General features: G+C 46.5%; 1 protein-coding gene across 5 annotated transcripts in view; it reads right to left on the bottom strand.

The window, feature by feature from the left end:
- RGS6 (regulator of G protein signaling 6) overlaps positions 1–14,953 on the bottom strand; it is a gene marked incomplete at both ends in the record, with an annotated part of 295,933 nt that overhangs the window by 76,869 nt on the left and 204,111 nt on the right. For all 5 annotated transcript variants that reach the window (XM_084263444.1, XM_084263445.1, XM_084263446.1 and 2 more), the window contains one exon: positions 795–845. In XM_084263444.1, coding sequence (XP_084119570.1) covers positions 795–845 — 51 coding nt within the window. The remainder of the gene's footprint in view (positions 1–794; positions 846–14,953) is intronic.

The following is a 14,953-nucleotide window of genomic DNA, read 5'->3' as shown; positions in this document are numbered from 1 at the left end:
GCCCCCAGGCAGATAATAAATAGACTGTCTGCAGCTGAAATTCCGATTTGGGACTTGACTGGACTCATAAGAAGGGATGTGTGTATAGGGATGAGACAACACTGCCTCTAACTCTGCTTTTCATGGTGACAGTAAGCTGCAGAAACAAACTGGGAGGTGAGAAGCTGGATTTTTAATCTTTCCGGAAAAGAAAATAAATAAAAGATACTTCCAAACCTGCAGATATTTTCTTCTTCTTTTCCCAATAGTTCTTAACTACAGCAACAATTTTGGTTTCTCTGAAGAGTGAATGATTTGGACTCTGCCTGTGCACTGTTCGCTATTTATGGCTGATTATCCATTTATCTACCTGCTGTGATAAATTAGAAGCCATCCTTTGACCCTGTGACAGTGGTTGTCACATTCGTGATCAGTATTTCCTGTCAGTCACAGCTACCTTTTTTTCCACACCACGAAAACCTGCCCCTGCATTTTCCTGCTTAACCACACACATCCACCAACTTCCTTTCTAAAGCTGAAAACAACTTCAAGAATCAATCACTCTTCCTTAGGTAAGCACAGTTTCACATACAGGTTAAGAATCCTACAGCAAAGTGCTTTCTGCATTTTGTGGTGTAAGGTGTTGGACTTAAATGAAGATGCTGATTCTTATCTCGTTTCTTTCTCAACAAATGCTTAAAACAACCTTGGTGTTCTACCGGTATTTTAGACTGCTGCAGAGTAGTTTTCTTCCGTCTAATGGCATGCACAACGCAAGCTGAGTATGTGTTCCCCCCCAGCTCTGGTCACCTTACCTGGGTCCTCAATGTTGAGGTTCTTCATAAGCCACTGCACAATATCAGCACCTGGGAAAAACAAACAAACAACCCAGTAAAACAAAAAAATAATGAAGAAAGCCTTAAACACGGGGTATCTGAGAGCCCTAGGAAGATGTAACATTGGGATGGATACAGTAGAACGGACATGAATTTTATTCCATTTTCCTTTTTATCTCCACTGAAGTTTCAAAACCTTTTTCTTTCTTGTAGTTAGATAGTTATTGACAGGTACTAAGTCCTAAGAAATATTCTGTGCCACGAGAGACTTGATATACTTTAAGAAAAATATTACTCTAATGGTTCCACGTAGCTTGTTCTCTTTCAGTTACGTCTCACCTCAGCAACCAGGGAGTTATGGTTCTGCAAGCACTAGCTAGCAAGGAGGGGAAGGAGTATTTACTGGCACCTTGCACCTCTTATGTCAGAGGCAATACTCTGAGAGTGCAGAACAGTCCAAAAAACCCAGAGGGAGGTCCCACTCATGTCAAAGACAAGCCATGTCGTGGAGAAGAAAGTGGGATTTGGTGTGCTTGTCACCGAGCCACTGTTGAGCTGTGACCTGCTAGCAATGGCACCAGCGGTACAGTGGCCAGGAGCACAGAAGCGTCTTTAAGGCCCATCAGGTGGTAGTACAGATGTGAGTCTTTAAGGACTTCTCAAGTAGTGCAAAGGTGTCACTATTACACACAGCTTAAAGACCTCTAGGACTGATCTTCTGCATGTGTACAAGCTCTTTCTTGCATGAAAATCACGGAAGTGGAAAACCTGTCACTTCTCAGCAGTAGTTAAGGCTTTTCATCAAAGCGCAGCATGAAAGGGCAGCAAAGTTTAGTTCAATACCATACTTTGAAAGTTAAGCTTAAAATGAGACATGAAAGTGTGTAAAATCAGTTAACATGACTTGTCCCAAGTTAAAAGCAACCACTAGAGGCACTCAGAGGCAAGTCAGCAAGCCTGTGCCATAGCAGCTTGCAGCACAAGCTAAGGATGCTGTGCCTGGATGCTGGTGCAACACCAAGCCCTTCCCAACATACAGCCAGTTTGTTCAGAAACGTTTGCATTCACATACAGCAGAGTAACAGCCCTGGCAATATTTAGTGCTGTATTTTGTGGTCTATCAGTTTGAAGACAGCATACAAAAAAGAACTGGTGAACTGTATGGCTTGGGCTTCCTAAAACCAAGGAGGATTGTATTTGTACCGTGTGCTTTTGAGTTCAGACACGGTAAGTACTTCAAGAAACGGTGTAACACATATGATGCCTGTTCCAGAAAAGTCTGAAGGATATTTTGCTTTCCATAGCCCCAGAGCATCCCCACAACCTCAGCAACACTTAAATACAGCAAAGGCCAGAAGTCACACACATGATGGGCCACAGAGAGAGGTTACAGGCACTACTAGTTTCCTAGGTCCCTGCTGTATCTGCAAGTCTGGGTGACTCCCATACAGGTGAAATTCCCACTAGAAATGCAGGCTCTACCCCACACACAGGGGGACAGCAGCTCCCGCCCTGCCTGACCCACAACTCTGGAAGGAGCACCAGTAAACTCTCTTTACCCAGGCTTAGGCCAGACATGACCTCCCTCACCTAAGACAAGTGAAAGCACCTACTTGTCCCTCCAGGCAATCAGCAGAGCTTCTGAAGACCAGGGAAGCATCTGCTTTCACTTAAATACCGGACAAACAGATGTGACCAACAAGCAGCAGCTGACCATTGTCTCAATCTGCCTTGAAGGTAACAATGAACCAAATGCTAAAGGACCCATCTCACAAGTCTCTTATCTCTGCTCTTCGATCACTTTCCATACCTCCCAACTCCACCTAGGAGCAATTCAAGTTGCCACTATCCTATTTGGAAAATTATTCCAGAACCCTTTTTTCTTTTTTTTTTCCGGATAGATGGAACTCTTCTTGTAACTTCCCAGCCCAAGTTTATTAATATGCAACATACATGAATTTAATATCATACCTGTATTATTATTTAATGGAAATAATTACTCTTCTTCCTTGATAGTTTCTCCCAAGTGTTCCCACAGAATGCTCCGACACTGCCCCTCCACCTCCGTTTCATTAAACCAACCAAACTCTCCTCTTCAGACGGTCTGTCCCTCAACTTCACCATTCAGCGGCTTCTCAAGTAAGTCCCGTTGCGTTGCACCGGGGTGACCAGACCTGCAGCAGTACCTTGCAGAACACCTAACCGATGCCTCTGCCGATGGTGCCAGCACTTTCAGTCTCTACTGAAAACAGAGGGCCTGGTGCATCCTAAGTCACACTCCCACCCTGGAAAATTTGTTCAGAAAAAGACGTCCAAGGGGCCCAAAAGTACCTGCTGGATGAGAACACATCTAGTAAACAGTGCTAGCTGAATAACAAACAGGGGAAAGATTCAGAGCAGCTAACTGTTGCTTTGACAAGTTTGTTAATAAATTACTATATTTGTTCCCTTTTTCCTTCTATAAAACAAAGGTGTCCTAGAGAGAGCACAAAACCCTTGGTGTTAGAACACCCTTTTCAAGAAGACACAAGCTGAAGTGCTTCTGTCTTGTTAGACACAAAACCTCACAAAATGCAGTCTTGGTTCAAGCTGAAACAGAATCTTTCTTGGTTGTTCTGCTCATCCCTCAAATGAAAACGTCCATGGTTTCTTCTGCTTTTGGACTCAGATTACAGACATGCAGGATCTGATTGCCAAGTGACGTGACAGCTGATAGCTGGAAAACATGCAGAGTAAGTGCATTGCTTTGCTCGGGGGAGGTGACGTGCATTCTGCATGGCCCCTTCCCAGATACATGGGAATACTTAGTGTGGGATTAAGTCCCACTCCATTTTTACACAGAATAATCATGTCCTCAGCTCTACACCTCTTTTAAGGAATCTATTCAATCTTCATCAAACTACAATGAAAAGACTCAAGTGATGCTGAAAGCTGGTTCCCCAGTCTTTCTTCCCTCTGTTACTAAGATTCAAAAAGAAAAGGTTAACGGGGCAAGTAAACCAAAGGCACCACCGACTCAACCAGAACTCCTGTGATCAGCCACTCTGGAATACAAGCAGTGCTTGAGATCAGGGATTTTAATTTGTCTCTGTTAAAAACATGAAGTCATTCCTGAATGTTGCCAAGTGCCTGGAAGATTTTATAGCTGTTCTCCAGTTGTCCTGAGGCAGACAGATTATCTTTCTGCTGAGTTTGCTGAACCATTATTTATTACCTGCCAAGGCTGATTACTCACCCTCGGGACAATGACAAGTCTTTCCTTCCTCTGTTAATTACTGTCATCATTAATAGCCATGTCACTAATTAATATTCAATCATAATGAAAACTCTTTACTGCCATCTCCCACAACACCTTCAGTTTTTAGGGTTACCCTCACACATCTGCGTGCGGCTGCTTTCATCACTGCAACCTACTTTTGCCCACCTCAAAACACTACTTAAGCCCTTTCTCAAATAAGAAAATTCAGATTTATCCTTATAAGAGACAGTGAAGAATCCTTTCCAAGACTCCCTCTCCTCTGTCAGACCAAGAGGCACATTCCTTTATCTGTAAGTTTTCTAGAAAACTTCATCTTCACCTCTCCTGTAGGTTAAACCCGACAGATAATCCTCAAGTAACTCACCTTCTCCAAAAGATCTTTTCTGGCTGATTTTCAGGTTCCATGTTTCACAAGCTCTTTCAGAAGACACCCAAGGGAAAACCCTTGACCCTGACATGTTTCCACTCAACACTAACAGGGCATTTGAGATCTTCTGAAAACAAACAGATGGGCATGTTTTCACAATAGGAAGTGTTGCTGCATTCCGGTAGAGGAAGGGCTCCCCTCTCCTCCATGCTCCTCTCCACACATCTGTGTTTCCTCTGTGTCAGTATGCTCAGTTCAAGGATAGCCAACAGCCTGTGAACATCTATTTCCTCCTCACCTATAGCGAAATACATCATTTTGCTGTAGGCTCTTCTTTGAAGCTGAACTAGATCGAGTTTCTTAACGGCAACAGAATAGTTGTGTTTTTATGCTCAGATTCACAACGGCCATTTATCTGGCTACCTGGTTTAGGGACAGACTAGCAGTTTTATATTTCTTGCTATTTCCTCCATTTTCTGTTCAGCCTCAGTGATCTCATAATAGTAGCTAGTGTTCTCAGAAGGCCATTGCCTGTCAACATGACAAATGAGTGGCCAGCAAAGAAAAGATAAATTAAAAAAAAGTCCACAAGGTGTGAGGCCATCAGCAAGATGCAGTTAACGAGGTGTGTCACCACCATTGTGTTTGAAATCTTTTCTACTCACCCCAAGTCGCTCTAACTCTTCCCAGAAAATCCAGGCCTTAATTTGGAAAACATAGAGACACCTATTGTCACAACTGCCAATCTTCCACGCACTGTGTGAAACGGCAAAGGCACGTGGAACGACACACCCTCTTTCCAGCGAGTTCTAAAGATCTGCTGCCCAGAGTGGAGACCATACCACTGGTTCTGGGCAAAGGAGCCAGGTTCACCGGGGTCTGCTTCTCATCCAGTGGTGGTCTGGGCACGTCCCTGACAAGGCATGCATATGTACATGCACACACATATCCATCAGAAGAGGGGTGGCAGCAGGGACAGGGAGGAGATTGTCCCTCTCTACTCTGCCCTTGTGAGGCCCCAGCTGGAGTCCTGTGTCCAGAGCTGGGACCCGCAATACAAGAAAGGTGTAGAACTGTTGGAGAGGGGTCAGAGGAGGCCATGAGGGCTGGAGCACCTCCCCTATGAAGAGAGGCTGGGGGAGCTGGGCTTGTTCAGCCTGGAGAAGAGAAGGCTGCAGGGGGACCTCATTGCAGCCTTCCAGTCCCTGAAAGGAACATACAAACAGGAGGAGAATCAACTTTTTAAAAGGGTAGACAATGGAAGGACAAGGGGGCTGGATTGAAGCTGAAGGAAGGCTTAAACTGGATATTATGGGGAATCTCTTTACAGAGAGAGTGGTGAGGGGCTGGAACAGGCTGCCCAGAGAGGTGGTGGATGCCCCACCCCTAGAAGTGTTCAAGGCCAGGTTGGATGGGGCCCTGGGCAACCTTGTGTAGCTCCAGGCCTGGAAGTTGGTGGTCCTGCCTGTGACAGGGGGTTGGAACTCTATGATCCTTGGGGTCCCTTCTAACCCAGACCATTCTATGACTCATTCCATGATTCTATATGTATAAAACACACATATATATGTCTAAAAATAAGAGACACAAGAGTATTTCTGAAACTGAAGCAAATATGTGCATCTTTGTGGTTCTTTTTAGGCCTGATAAGACCACTGCATTTTTTGCTGAGCTGGTAAGCACTGCCAAGTGGAGCTCCACAGTGATTTGACATAGGATGCCTTGTGTGACCCATCAGTCACCAACGACTAAAGTCTGTCCTTTCTCATGGGAGTTGCTGAGTCAAGCCTTGATCACTGGATGCCAACCAGCAGCTACAGGCAGTGAGGTGGGATGCCATTTCAGGTGGTCACACAAGCTTCACATCTCACTGACAAACACTAACGCTGAAGGAAGTGAGGTCTTGATAGCAATAAAGAATAACGTCTGTTATAAAATAATTCATCATATATATCTGCTCCTGTAGACATGTATAAGACTGTTATTTTCTGCCTTTTCCAGGGTTAGCATAACTCTAATGTTCTCTGAAAATATTTTAACAATATTTTAAATTATTAAATATTTTTGCATAATGGTAGTGCTTTTTATTTTTACACAGTGAACACGCAAAATGTGAAATGTTCTGCTCCTTCTTGGACCTTATCTACATGTGCCAGGACATGTTCTGGGTGCCTAGCCTCTATTGTCAGTCATCTCCAAGCTCAGGGTTCAAAGAGCATTTGGATGAAAGGGTGAAAATGCATCCTCCTTCCTGTCACTTCATTCTTGAAAACAGATGAACCCATTTTAGCATCAGATTTTCCAAACAATTTGCTCCTGAACTTAGACCAATCTTAAAATATTTCTATCAGAAAAGCAAGGCTGTAAAAAAATACAGAAGTAAATCACAAGCAGTCAAAATGACTTATGATAATATATGCATAGGTGTTTGAGGAGCCTCTCAAGCTACTTTCTACCCTGCCAACCATGGCAATCACTCTATTAGATGGAAATAATGTGGTTTGGTCCCTCCCAAACAGGACTGGGTCCTTGGTAAATCTAGGACAAAAAAGTTTAATTGATTATCTACATTTTTACCACCGGCCTTACAAAAATAAACAAGTGAGTATCACCCATGATAAAGGGAAAAACGATTTCACACAAAATTTCTCAAGGCCTTCAGCACTCCCTGCTACTATTTTTCTTACTTGCAGCACCCCCACTGACTCCCACAGTGATTTCAGCTAGGTTGGAAGTGTAGAATCTTGCTCGCAGTAGGGATTTAATGCATGATTGAATGATGCACAAGCACTGATTTTTTGGTTTTTGGAGAGGGGAAGAAATATCTAAGCCTCTCTCCAGTATTCTGTTACAAATATTGGGGAAGCACTTTATAGAATTTGCCTACAATAAGCACATAAATAAATACCAATGGCAACAAAAAAAAAAAAAAATTCTCAGCAGTTGACTCAGAAAATGTGGTAATTACAGCTCTCCTCCATCAGCATGTGGTAATTGCACCACTCAGTGTCAGCAAGGAGCATCATCAAAGCTGCAACAGCTTAGAGCTTCTAGCAATAGCCATTTTCCTTTATATTATATTCACGTTATATCTTGTTTGTGAATTATTAACAATCGTTAGCAGCAGGAGTGTTACCCCTTTTCAACAAAGCAGCCCAAGTTTCTAAGGAGTCTTTTTGTTCATCACAACTTTTCAGTGCTTGAATTTACAATTTACTTTTCTTATAATAAAAATAAAAATTGGAAATGTAATATTTTGTGTGAAGTAAGGATGATGCTTGGCGGGAAAGCAGCACTCGGAGCTACGTTGCATGTGAGCGTTCCCAGATGCTAAAACAATGACAAGGACAGAATATTTGTAAATGTAATGGCTTCAAAAGTCTCTGATCCTCTGCCTTTTCCTGACAGCAGCGTAGATTATTTATCACAGTGTTTGGGGCTGACACAACATTCCAACCATTTCTTCATCCCTCCTCTGCCTCCTTTCACTAAGCATTATCTACAGAAAGCTTTTCAGTAGGTTTGTCCCTTTACACCATAAGTCTCTGCTTCAGAGATGAGCCCCATACAAATCCAATTCACAGGATGTCCAGATGTGGGGCCCGCAGTACAAGAAAGATGTAGAACTGTTGGAGAGGGGTCAGAGGAGGCCATGAACATGATCAGGGGGCTGGAGCACCTCCCCTACAAAAAGAGGCTGAGGGAGCTGGGCCTGATCAGCCTGGAGAAGAGAAGGCTGCAGGGGGACCTCATTGCAGCCTTCCAGTCCCTGAAGGGAGCAGAGAAACAGGAGAAGAATCAACTTTTTAAAAGGGCAGACAATGGGAGGACAAGGGGGATGGACTGAAGCTAAAGGAGGGGAGGTTTAGATTAGATATGAGGGGGAAGATTTTTACAGAGAGTGGTGAGGTGCTGGAACAGGCTGCCCTGCGGGTGTTCAAGGCCAGGTTGGATGGGGCCCTGGGCAACCTTGTGTAGCTCCAGGCCTGGAGTTTGGTGGTCATGTCTGTGGCAGGGGGGTTGGAACTCTGTGATCCTTGGGCTCCCTTCCAACCCTGACCAGTCTATGATTCTATGATTTTATAGGTTGCTTTTGACCTTTGGAACCGCGCTTTAACTCTGTTGCGCCACTGTCCATATCTGTGAGAATCTGATCACAGATTTATCAAAAGCCCATTAATATTAACAACTCTGATGCTTGGTTCGCGCATGTTCTTGTCCCTGACATAAGGCCCTGAAGCAAAATTAACAGCAAATCTATTAATAAACTCTTTCTCAAAAGGGAGTCATGCCACAGACTCACGGCTGCACTGCAAGGTGTTGATAGATACTTATGGTGTCAGGAGAGGGACCGAAGATAACCTTCCAAGGAGACAGATGATGCCACAGGCTCCTGTAATGGTGGGGAGAGATGATGAGCAGCCAAGGGAATCGGCTCAGAGAACAAGACTAGGCATAAGGCAGCATGCTTGGGTCGCAGAGCTGCTTGCATGCTCTAATTAGGGACTGAACAGGAATTTTGAGCAACTGACTGAAATAGCTTACGAAGTGACGGGCTGTAGATTCACAATTTAACCCTCAGCACTGCAGCATGAATTTATTCTGCATCTCCCACGTGTGTTTAACATGTAGCACACACGATCTCCCCTGCCTGCATTTTAAATAGAGATGTGTATGAAAAACGGAAGATAGAGCTCTGGATTTGCAAAATCCACATCCCTTGTGTACTTTCACCTTGTTAATAGCTCCTTCTCAACCGTGTTTTAGAGGGACTTTTGTCTTCTCACCAAATTAGCCAGGCTACCAAAGTGCACATAGCCTCTGGGGGACAGGCCCGTAAAGGGAGAGTTTCACTAGGCAGCAATCAATAAGTGACGAGATGTGATGACACAGAGCTCTGTGTGGCCTTGTAACAAGGATAAATTAGATCCTAAGATCTCAGAGATGTCACAGAAAGCACGATGCTTTCATTACAGTGCTGCCCATCTAAAAATAGTTCAGGTAGCTTTACAAGGTGTGAAAAGGAGTAGCAGAAGACATACCCAAAGACAGGCGTTTAATATCCTCCCATCAATAACACTTAAAAGCAGGCAGCCAGCACTGAGGAGCAGGAGGATGCTACTAGCGGAGAGTCCTGGGTTTAAAATGATCGCTCTACAGTAGTATTAGTAAGGCTCAGTTAGCAAACTTCTTAATGGATGCACAGTTAATCCTGGTGAGAGAGGTCTGCCAGGACAGCTTAAACCAGGTCCTTGACTGGAAAAAAGCGATACCAGCAAAAGGTCTTTTTCCAGTTGACCTGCAGCGATGTAAAGCGTTTGGTGCTATGCCAGCCTCAGCCTTGCCGTCACTCCCCTTTGACAGAGCTGTGTCACGTCGGCCCAGCCCTTGCACTCGATGCTCAGCGCCTGCTGCTTTACACACCAGCATTTGCTTGTACCGAGAGGTGCCAAGCTGTAGTCTTATTTGGGCTAAATATTCCAGACCTGCATTTGAAAACATGAGCTACTGACAGGCCTGTGCTCTCTGCAGACAGACCTGGTGCCAGTAAACATGCACAGTCCTGCACACACGCACCCTCTGGACCCTAGCACGTACCACAGCCCCAGCGCAATCTCTTGCTTCGCTCAGCTGGAACTCGGCTGGCTCAAAATCCCACATCCCCATGACCCGCACCCGAATCTTATCCCCTCCTCAAACACAGCTCTGAACAAGCCTCTGCTACCCTAAGTATGGGAAGAAATGGCAAAACAAAAGCATTAACAATTCCACGCTCTGCATCACCCAAAACCCGTACCTGTTTCTCTCAGGACACACAGAAGATGAGCATGCTGCCTTCAGAGCCATCAGAGAGGTACATGAGAGGCAGGAAAATTGCACCCCACAGTCCCAGCCCCCAGCAGCAACATTAACAGCACTTTGTAGTCGCATCAGAAGTTACCTCAGTTTTACAAATCACTAAGAAGTGTGGGTCTCTCAAGGAGTACTTTTACACCTACAACTGATCGTAAACTTAGAGTTGCTCTTCAGGCTGCTCTGCCTTTATGCTCCTCAGACTACTGAAGCGGCTGGTATAGCGTAGCAGTTTGGCTCTCTGCCACGTAGTAGTATTTTAGACACTGTTCCTCACACTGTCAAAATGATTCAGCAAGGAAACAGCAAGGGAAGCAACTCCGAGCACTGCTGGAATTGGGGCTTTTGAAGATTCCAGTGTCAGATCTTATTAGGGCTGAGACATTTTTACGGCTACGCCATTCTTACGTGCAGCCTTTAAATCAAAGGCAATCCTTCTGTCACTTCAGTAGCACAGGAGTACTTTAAATAGCAAATTTTCTTCTCCGGGAAAGAGGAAGATTTATCAAACATAGAAGGGACGGGTGTATTTTGGCATGGGACCTTCGGGTCACTTCACAGTGCATCCTCAAGCATAAAGCAGGTTTCAAAGGCTGCCACATCCAGGATCTCCTTACCCTCACCGGTGTTATAACAGTTTCCCAGAGAAGGTGTGAATGTCATCAACTGGGGCAAGGCAGCAAATTGCTCTGGAAACAGCAGCATTTTCCTGATTTCAGCTCAATATTTATTTACTAGATCCAACCCTGCAGTCCTTGCCTGCTCTGGGTTCCTATGAATTTCCACAGTAATTCTGTTTGCAGGAGCACTCAACTTCTAAACCTCCTGAAGAGCTCTGGCTGTGACAGGTTTCTCCTTCACCAGATCACATGCTTCCCCCTTAATACGGTGTAGCTATTGTCTGCTCTCTCTGTTCCAGGTAAGGATAATCAGCACTGCCAAATTCTCTAAGAAACCAACTTCATCCTGGCACACTGCTACTCTTTTCCCTCTCATTTTTCAGGAGAGGTTGAGAACCACACTCAGCCTTTGCAGTGATGCGGTAAGAGTCATGTTACCTGGAAAATGAAATAACCTGACATCTGTAGTTCTTTTCTCCCCAGGAGTTTGTTGTCCTGAAAATGAAAGAATCAGTATTTTACAGGGTTTTTTTTCCTCCCTTTCCATCACGAATAACACAGGGTGCATGGGAGAGCAGGTGGGCTCGCTGGAGCTCTGCACTGGTGCAGCAGTCGATCGAGGACAATTCTGCAGCGGGACTGAGGTTGCACATATTATTTCTTTGAGCCAAGAGTGACGCCAGATGAATTATGAACATAGAGCGGTTGCTGACAACACACTTACTGCTGTGCTAAACAGAGACAGGATTGGCACTAACACCAGTATTTTAAACTGGGCTCCTTAAACCTTGTGTTGAAGGTGCTAATACCGACAAGGAGCAACAGATTTTGCTGGCAACAGCTTGTTCCTGCATTTCAAATTTGGGCAGAGATACATGCTGGTGGGAATTTTAAATCTGCAGAACAATTTCTTGATAACACTGAAACAATCAATAAGCACGAATCTATTAGCATTCATAATCAAGTAACAAGTTCAAAACAGGTAAACTACTTGCTCTTTCTTATATTTGATGGATTTCACAGGGCTTCACACGATAATAGAAGCAGTAAAAACACCAATCAGCTTCTCTCAAATAACTGTTTTAAAACTGTTTCCTGTCTGATGAAACCTTCAAGTTTATTTCACCAAATAACCTCTGAAAGTAAGTAGCCTTTTAAAAAGCTGAACGCTGCATTAAACAAACACCGTTCAGTTTAAATAATTGAATTGACTGTCAAAACACAGTGTAGCTTAGAACTACAAAATATCTTTCTAGGAATTTTAGAAGTAATTTCTGCTTCCATCGTAAGACAGAGGAAATCCAGTGAAATATTTTCCTTTCTTTTTTTTTCTCCCCTACAAGAATTTGAAGGGCAACATTTTATTTAACTCCTTTCCACATAAGCACAGATTTGGACTTTAAAAAGCTGACAAGCTGCTCCAAAACAGCGATAACTTCAGATGGCAACAGGCCCTGGGTGCTGGATAGGCTCAGAGCAGACACGGCTGTGTGTCTGGTTGCTGCCCAAGCAGGATCACAAAGCACAGCCTTCACAGAGCTGCTCATCGTGCAGCAGCGATCAGCCTTGTTCCGAGACCCTCTCTTGTCTCAGAGCACTTCGCGGCGCAACACACGAGGGCAGTGGCACCAACCATAGAATCGCAGAATCACCTCAGTTGGAAGAATCACAGAATCGTAGGGCTTGGAAGGGACCTCCAGAGATCATCAGGTCCAACCCCCCTGCCAAAGCAGGGTCCCTAGGACAGGTCGCACTGGGAGGCGTCCAGACAGGTCTGGAATCTCTCCAGAGAAGGAGACTCCACACCCCCCTAGGCAGCCTGTCCCAGGGCTCTGTCACCCATCACCTGAAAAAGTTCTTCTGCATGTTGGTGCGGAACTTCCTGTGCTCCAACCTAAGGCCATTGCCCCCTGCCTTGTCCCCACAGACCACGGAAAAGGGGCTGGCCATTTCCCCCTGTGTCCCACACTTCAGATATTGATAACCATTGATCAGATCCCCTCTCAGTCTTCTTTTCTGAAGGCTGAACAGCCCCAGCTCACTCAGCCTTTGCTCACAGGGGAGATGTTCCAGTCCCTTAATCACCTTCATAGCCCTGTGCTGGACTCTTTCCAGGAGATCCCTGTCTTTGTTATACCAGAGAGCCCAGAACTGGACACAATACTCCAGGTGGGGCCTGACTAGGGCAGAGTAGAGCGGGAGGGTCACCTCCTTCGACCTGCTGGCTGTGCTCCTTTTGATGCACCCCAGGACTGCATCAAGCACTCCTTTTTTTCAAGCCAGCATCACTGCAGTCTATAAGGGCTTGGCAAGTATTTTAATTCATCAGAAGTCTGGGGAGAGAAGTCTTAAGACACCTGCAGAGAACAGACTTTCAGAACTAGAATGATATAAATACTTTGATGAAAAAAACCTCCCCGTAAATATGGTATATATTTTAAAGCAAATACCTTACACTCGTGCTCACAAGACTTGTACTGGTTTCTCAATAACAACAAGCGGTTCATGTTCATATTGTCATTTCCCCTGGGACCCACCAGTGGGTGCTGGGTAAACACAGTAACTACTGCCGCCGAATTTCATAGCTGACTGTCAGGGCTGCCCGAGATCCTCGCCAGCAGGGATGTAAAGCACACCCTGGCTTGGGAGACGCGGCGCATACGTGCTGGGAACCGATTTCAGAAAGTCCCAGGAACGGGACCACGGAACAGGGACCACCCCGCCAGGATTTTACGGCAAACCAACACCTGCTGCGGCAAAACCAGATCTTTCCTGGGACGACAAACACCCTTCCAGCTCACACTCTCCATAAATCACGCCCCGCTCCGCCCCGCTGTGCGCGTTTGCCCCGTTCTCCCCGGCGCCGGGGACAGGCGGGGCAAGGGGGACGGGCAGGGCGGGCAGGGCGGGCGGGGCCCGCGCGGGGCCGGCAGGTGGCGGTGTTGCTCAGGGAATAGGGGGCAGCGTGCGGCAGGCAGCACGCGGCACCGCGCCTCGCGCCCCTGCCCGGCACTCCCGCGCGACACCACGACGGCGCCCCGGTACCGGCCCCGCTCCCCCCGGGCTCAGGCCCCGAGCCCGCCGCGGCTTTACCGGACGCCGGCACGGCAAATCGGGCGGGGGCAGCGCCTCCGGGAAAGCACCGCTCGGGGGTCGATGGTGCAGCAGATTTTGCAGGTGAGGCGGCTGAGCGCAGGCTCTGCCCTCCGCCCGCGCGGGAGACACACGCCGCCCCCGCGCAGCAGCCCCTCGCAGCCTGCAAGGGCACCGAGACAGCAACACGCAGGATTGACGACGTCACGGTGAAACGCCACAGGGGATGCTGCCACGCAGTACCTGAGGACAGGCATGGAAGTGTGGGGGCAGGAAAGGCCTCGCTTAACTCCTGCCTGCTTTCCGCTCCCACCTCAGGGCCCGTGTGCGTCCGGAGGCACGCGCTCCTGTGCGCCATGCTCCTCGCTGTCCTCAGCCAGTCATCAGCGCCTCGCGCCAACAGGCCCGCAGAAAGGTGCCGACACACCGCTACAATCACCGTGCCATCGGATGCAGGGAGAGCTGTGGGGCAGCGCCTGTCGCCCTGCCCGCTCCCAAGCCAACGCCTGGAATACGATTAGGTGTGTAGGGAACCAGCTGCGCAGTGCGGTGGGAATGCCAAGCTTGCAGCTGTGCCGCGGGCCACCTCGCCTCTTATAAATCTGATCACTTCTGGGGAGGCAAAGGTATTTCTGCAGATCTGAGAAATGCAATCAGTTGAAGTCCTGGACTTGAGGAAAAGATGGATGAACCGCTCATCTGAACTTCTCTCCCAGAGGAAATCAACCCACCCAGACCCGAATGGGTTAAAGTTACAACAACCTCAAGCTGAATCCTTCTCAATCTGACCTTCTCAATCTCTGAATCCCTTTGGAAGGGAAATGTAAGCAGCAATGTATACGGAATGTATTGAGAGGAACAAAAGTCTTGAATAAAAAGATGTTTGGGAAGTACTACAGTAAATTCATCTAAGAACAGCACAGCGGAAACAAGGGAGCCAGTTCCA

This window comes from Gallinula chloropus (assembly GCF_964237585.1).
Source record: "Gallinula chloropus genome assembly, chromosome: 4".
NCBI lineage: Eukaryota > Metazoa > Chordata > Aves > Gruiformes > Rallidae > Gallinula > Gallinula chloropus.
This window is presented reverse-complemented; position numbering and strand designations above follow the sequence as displayed.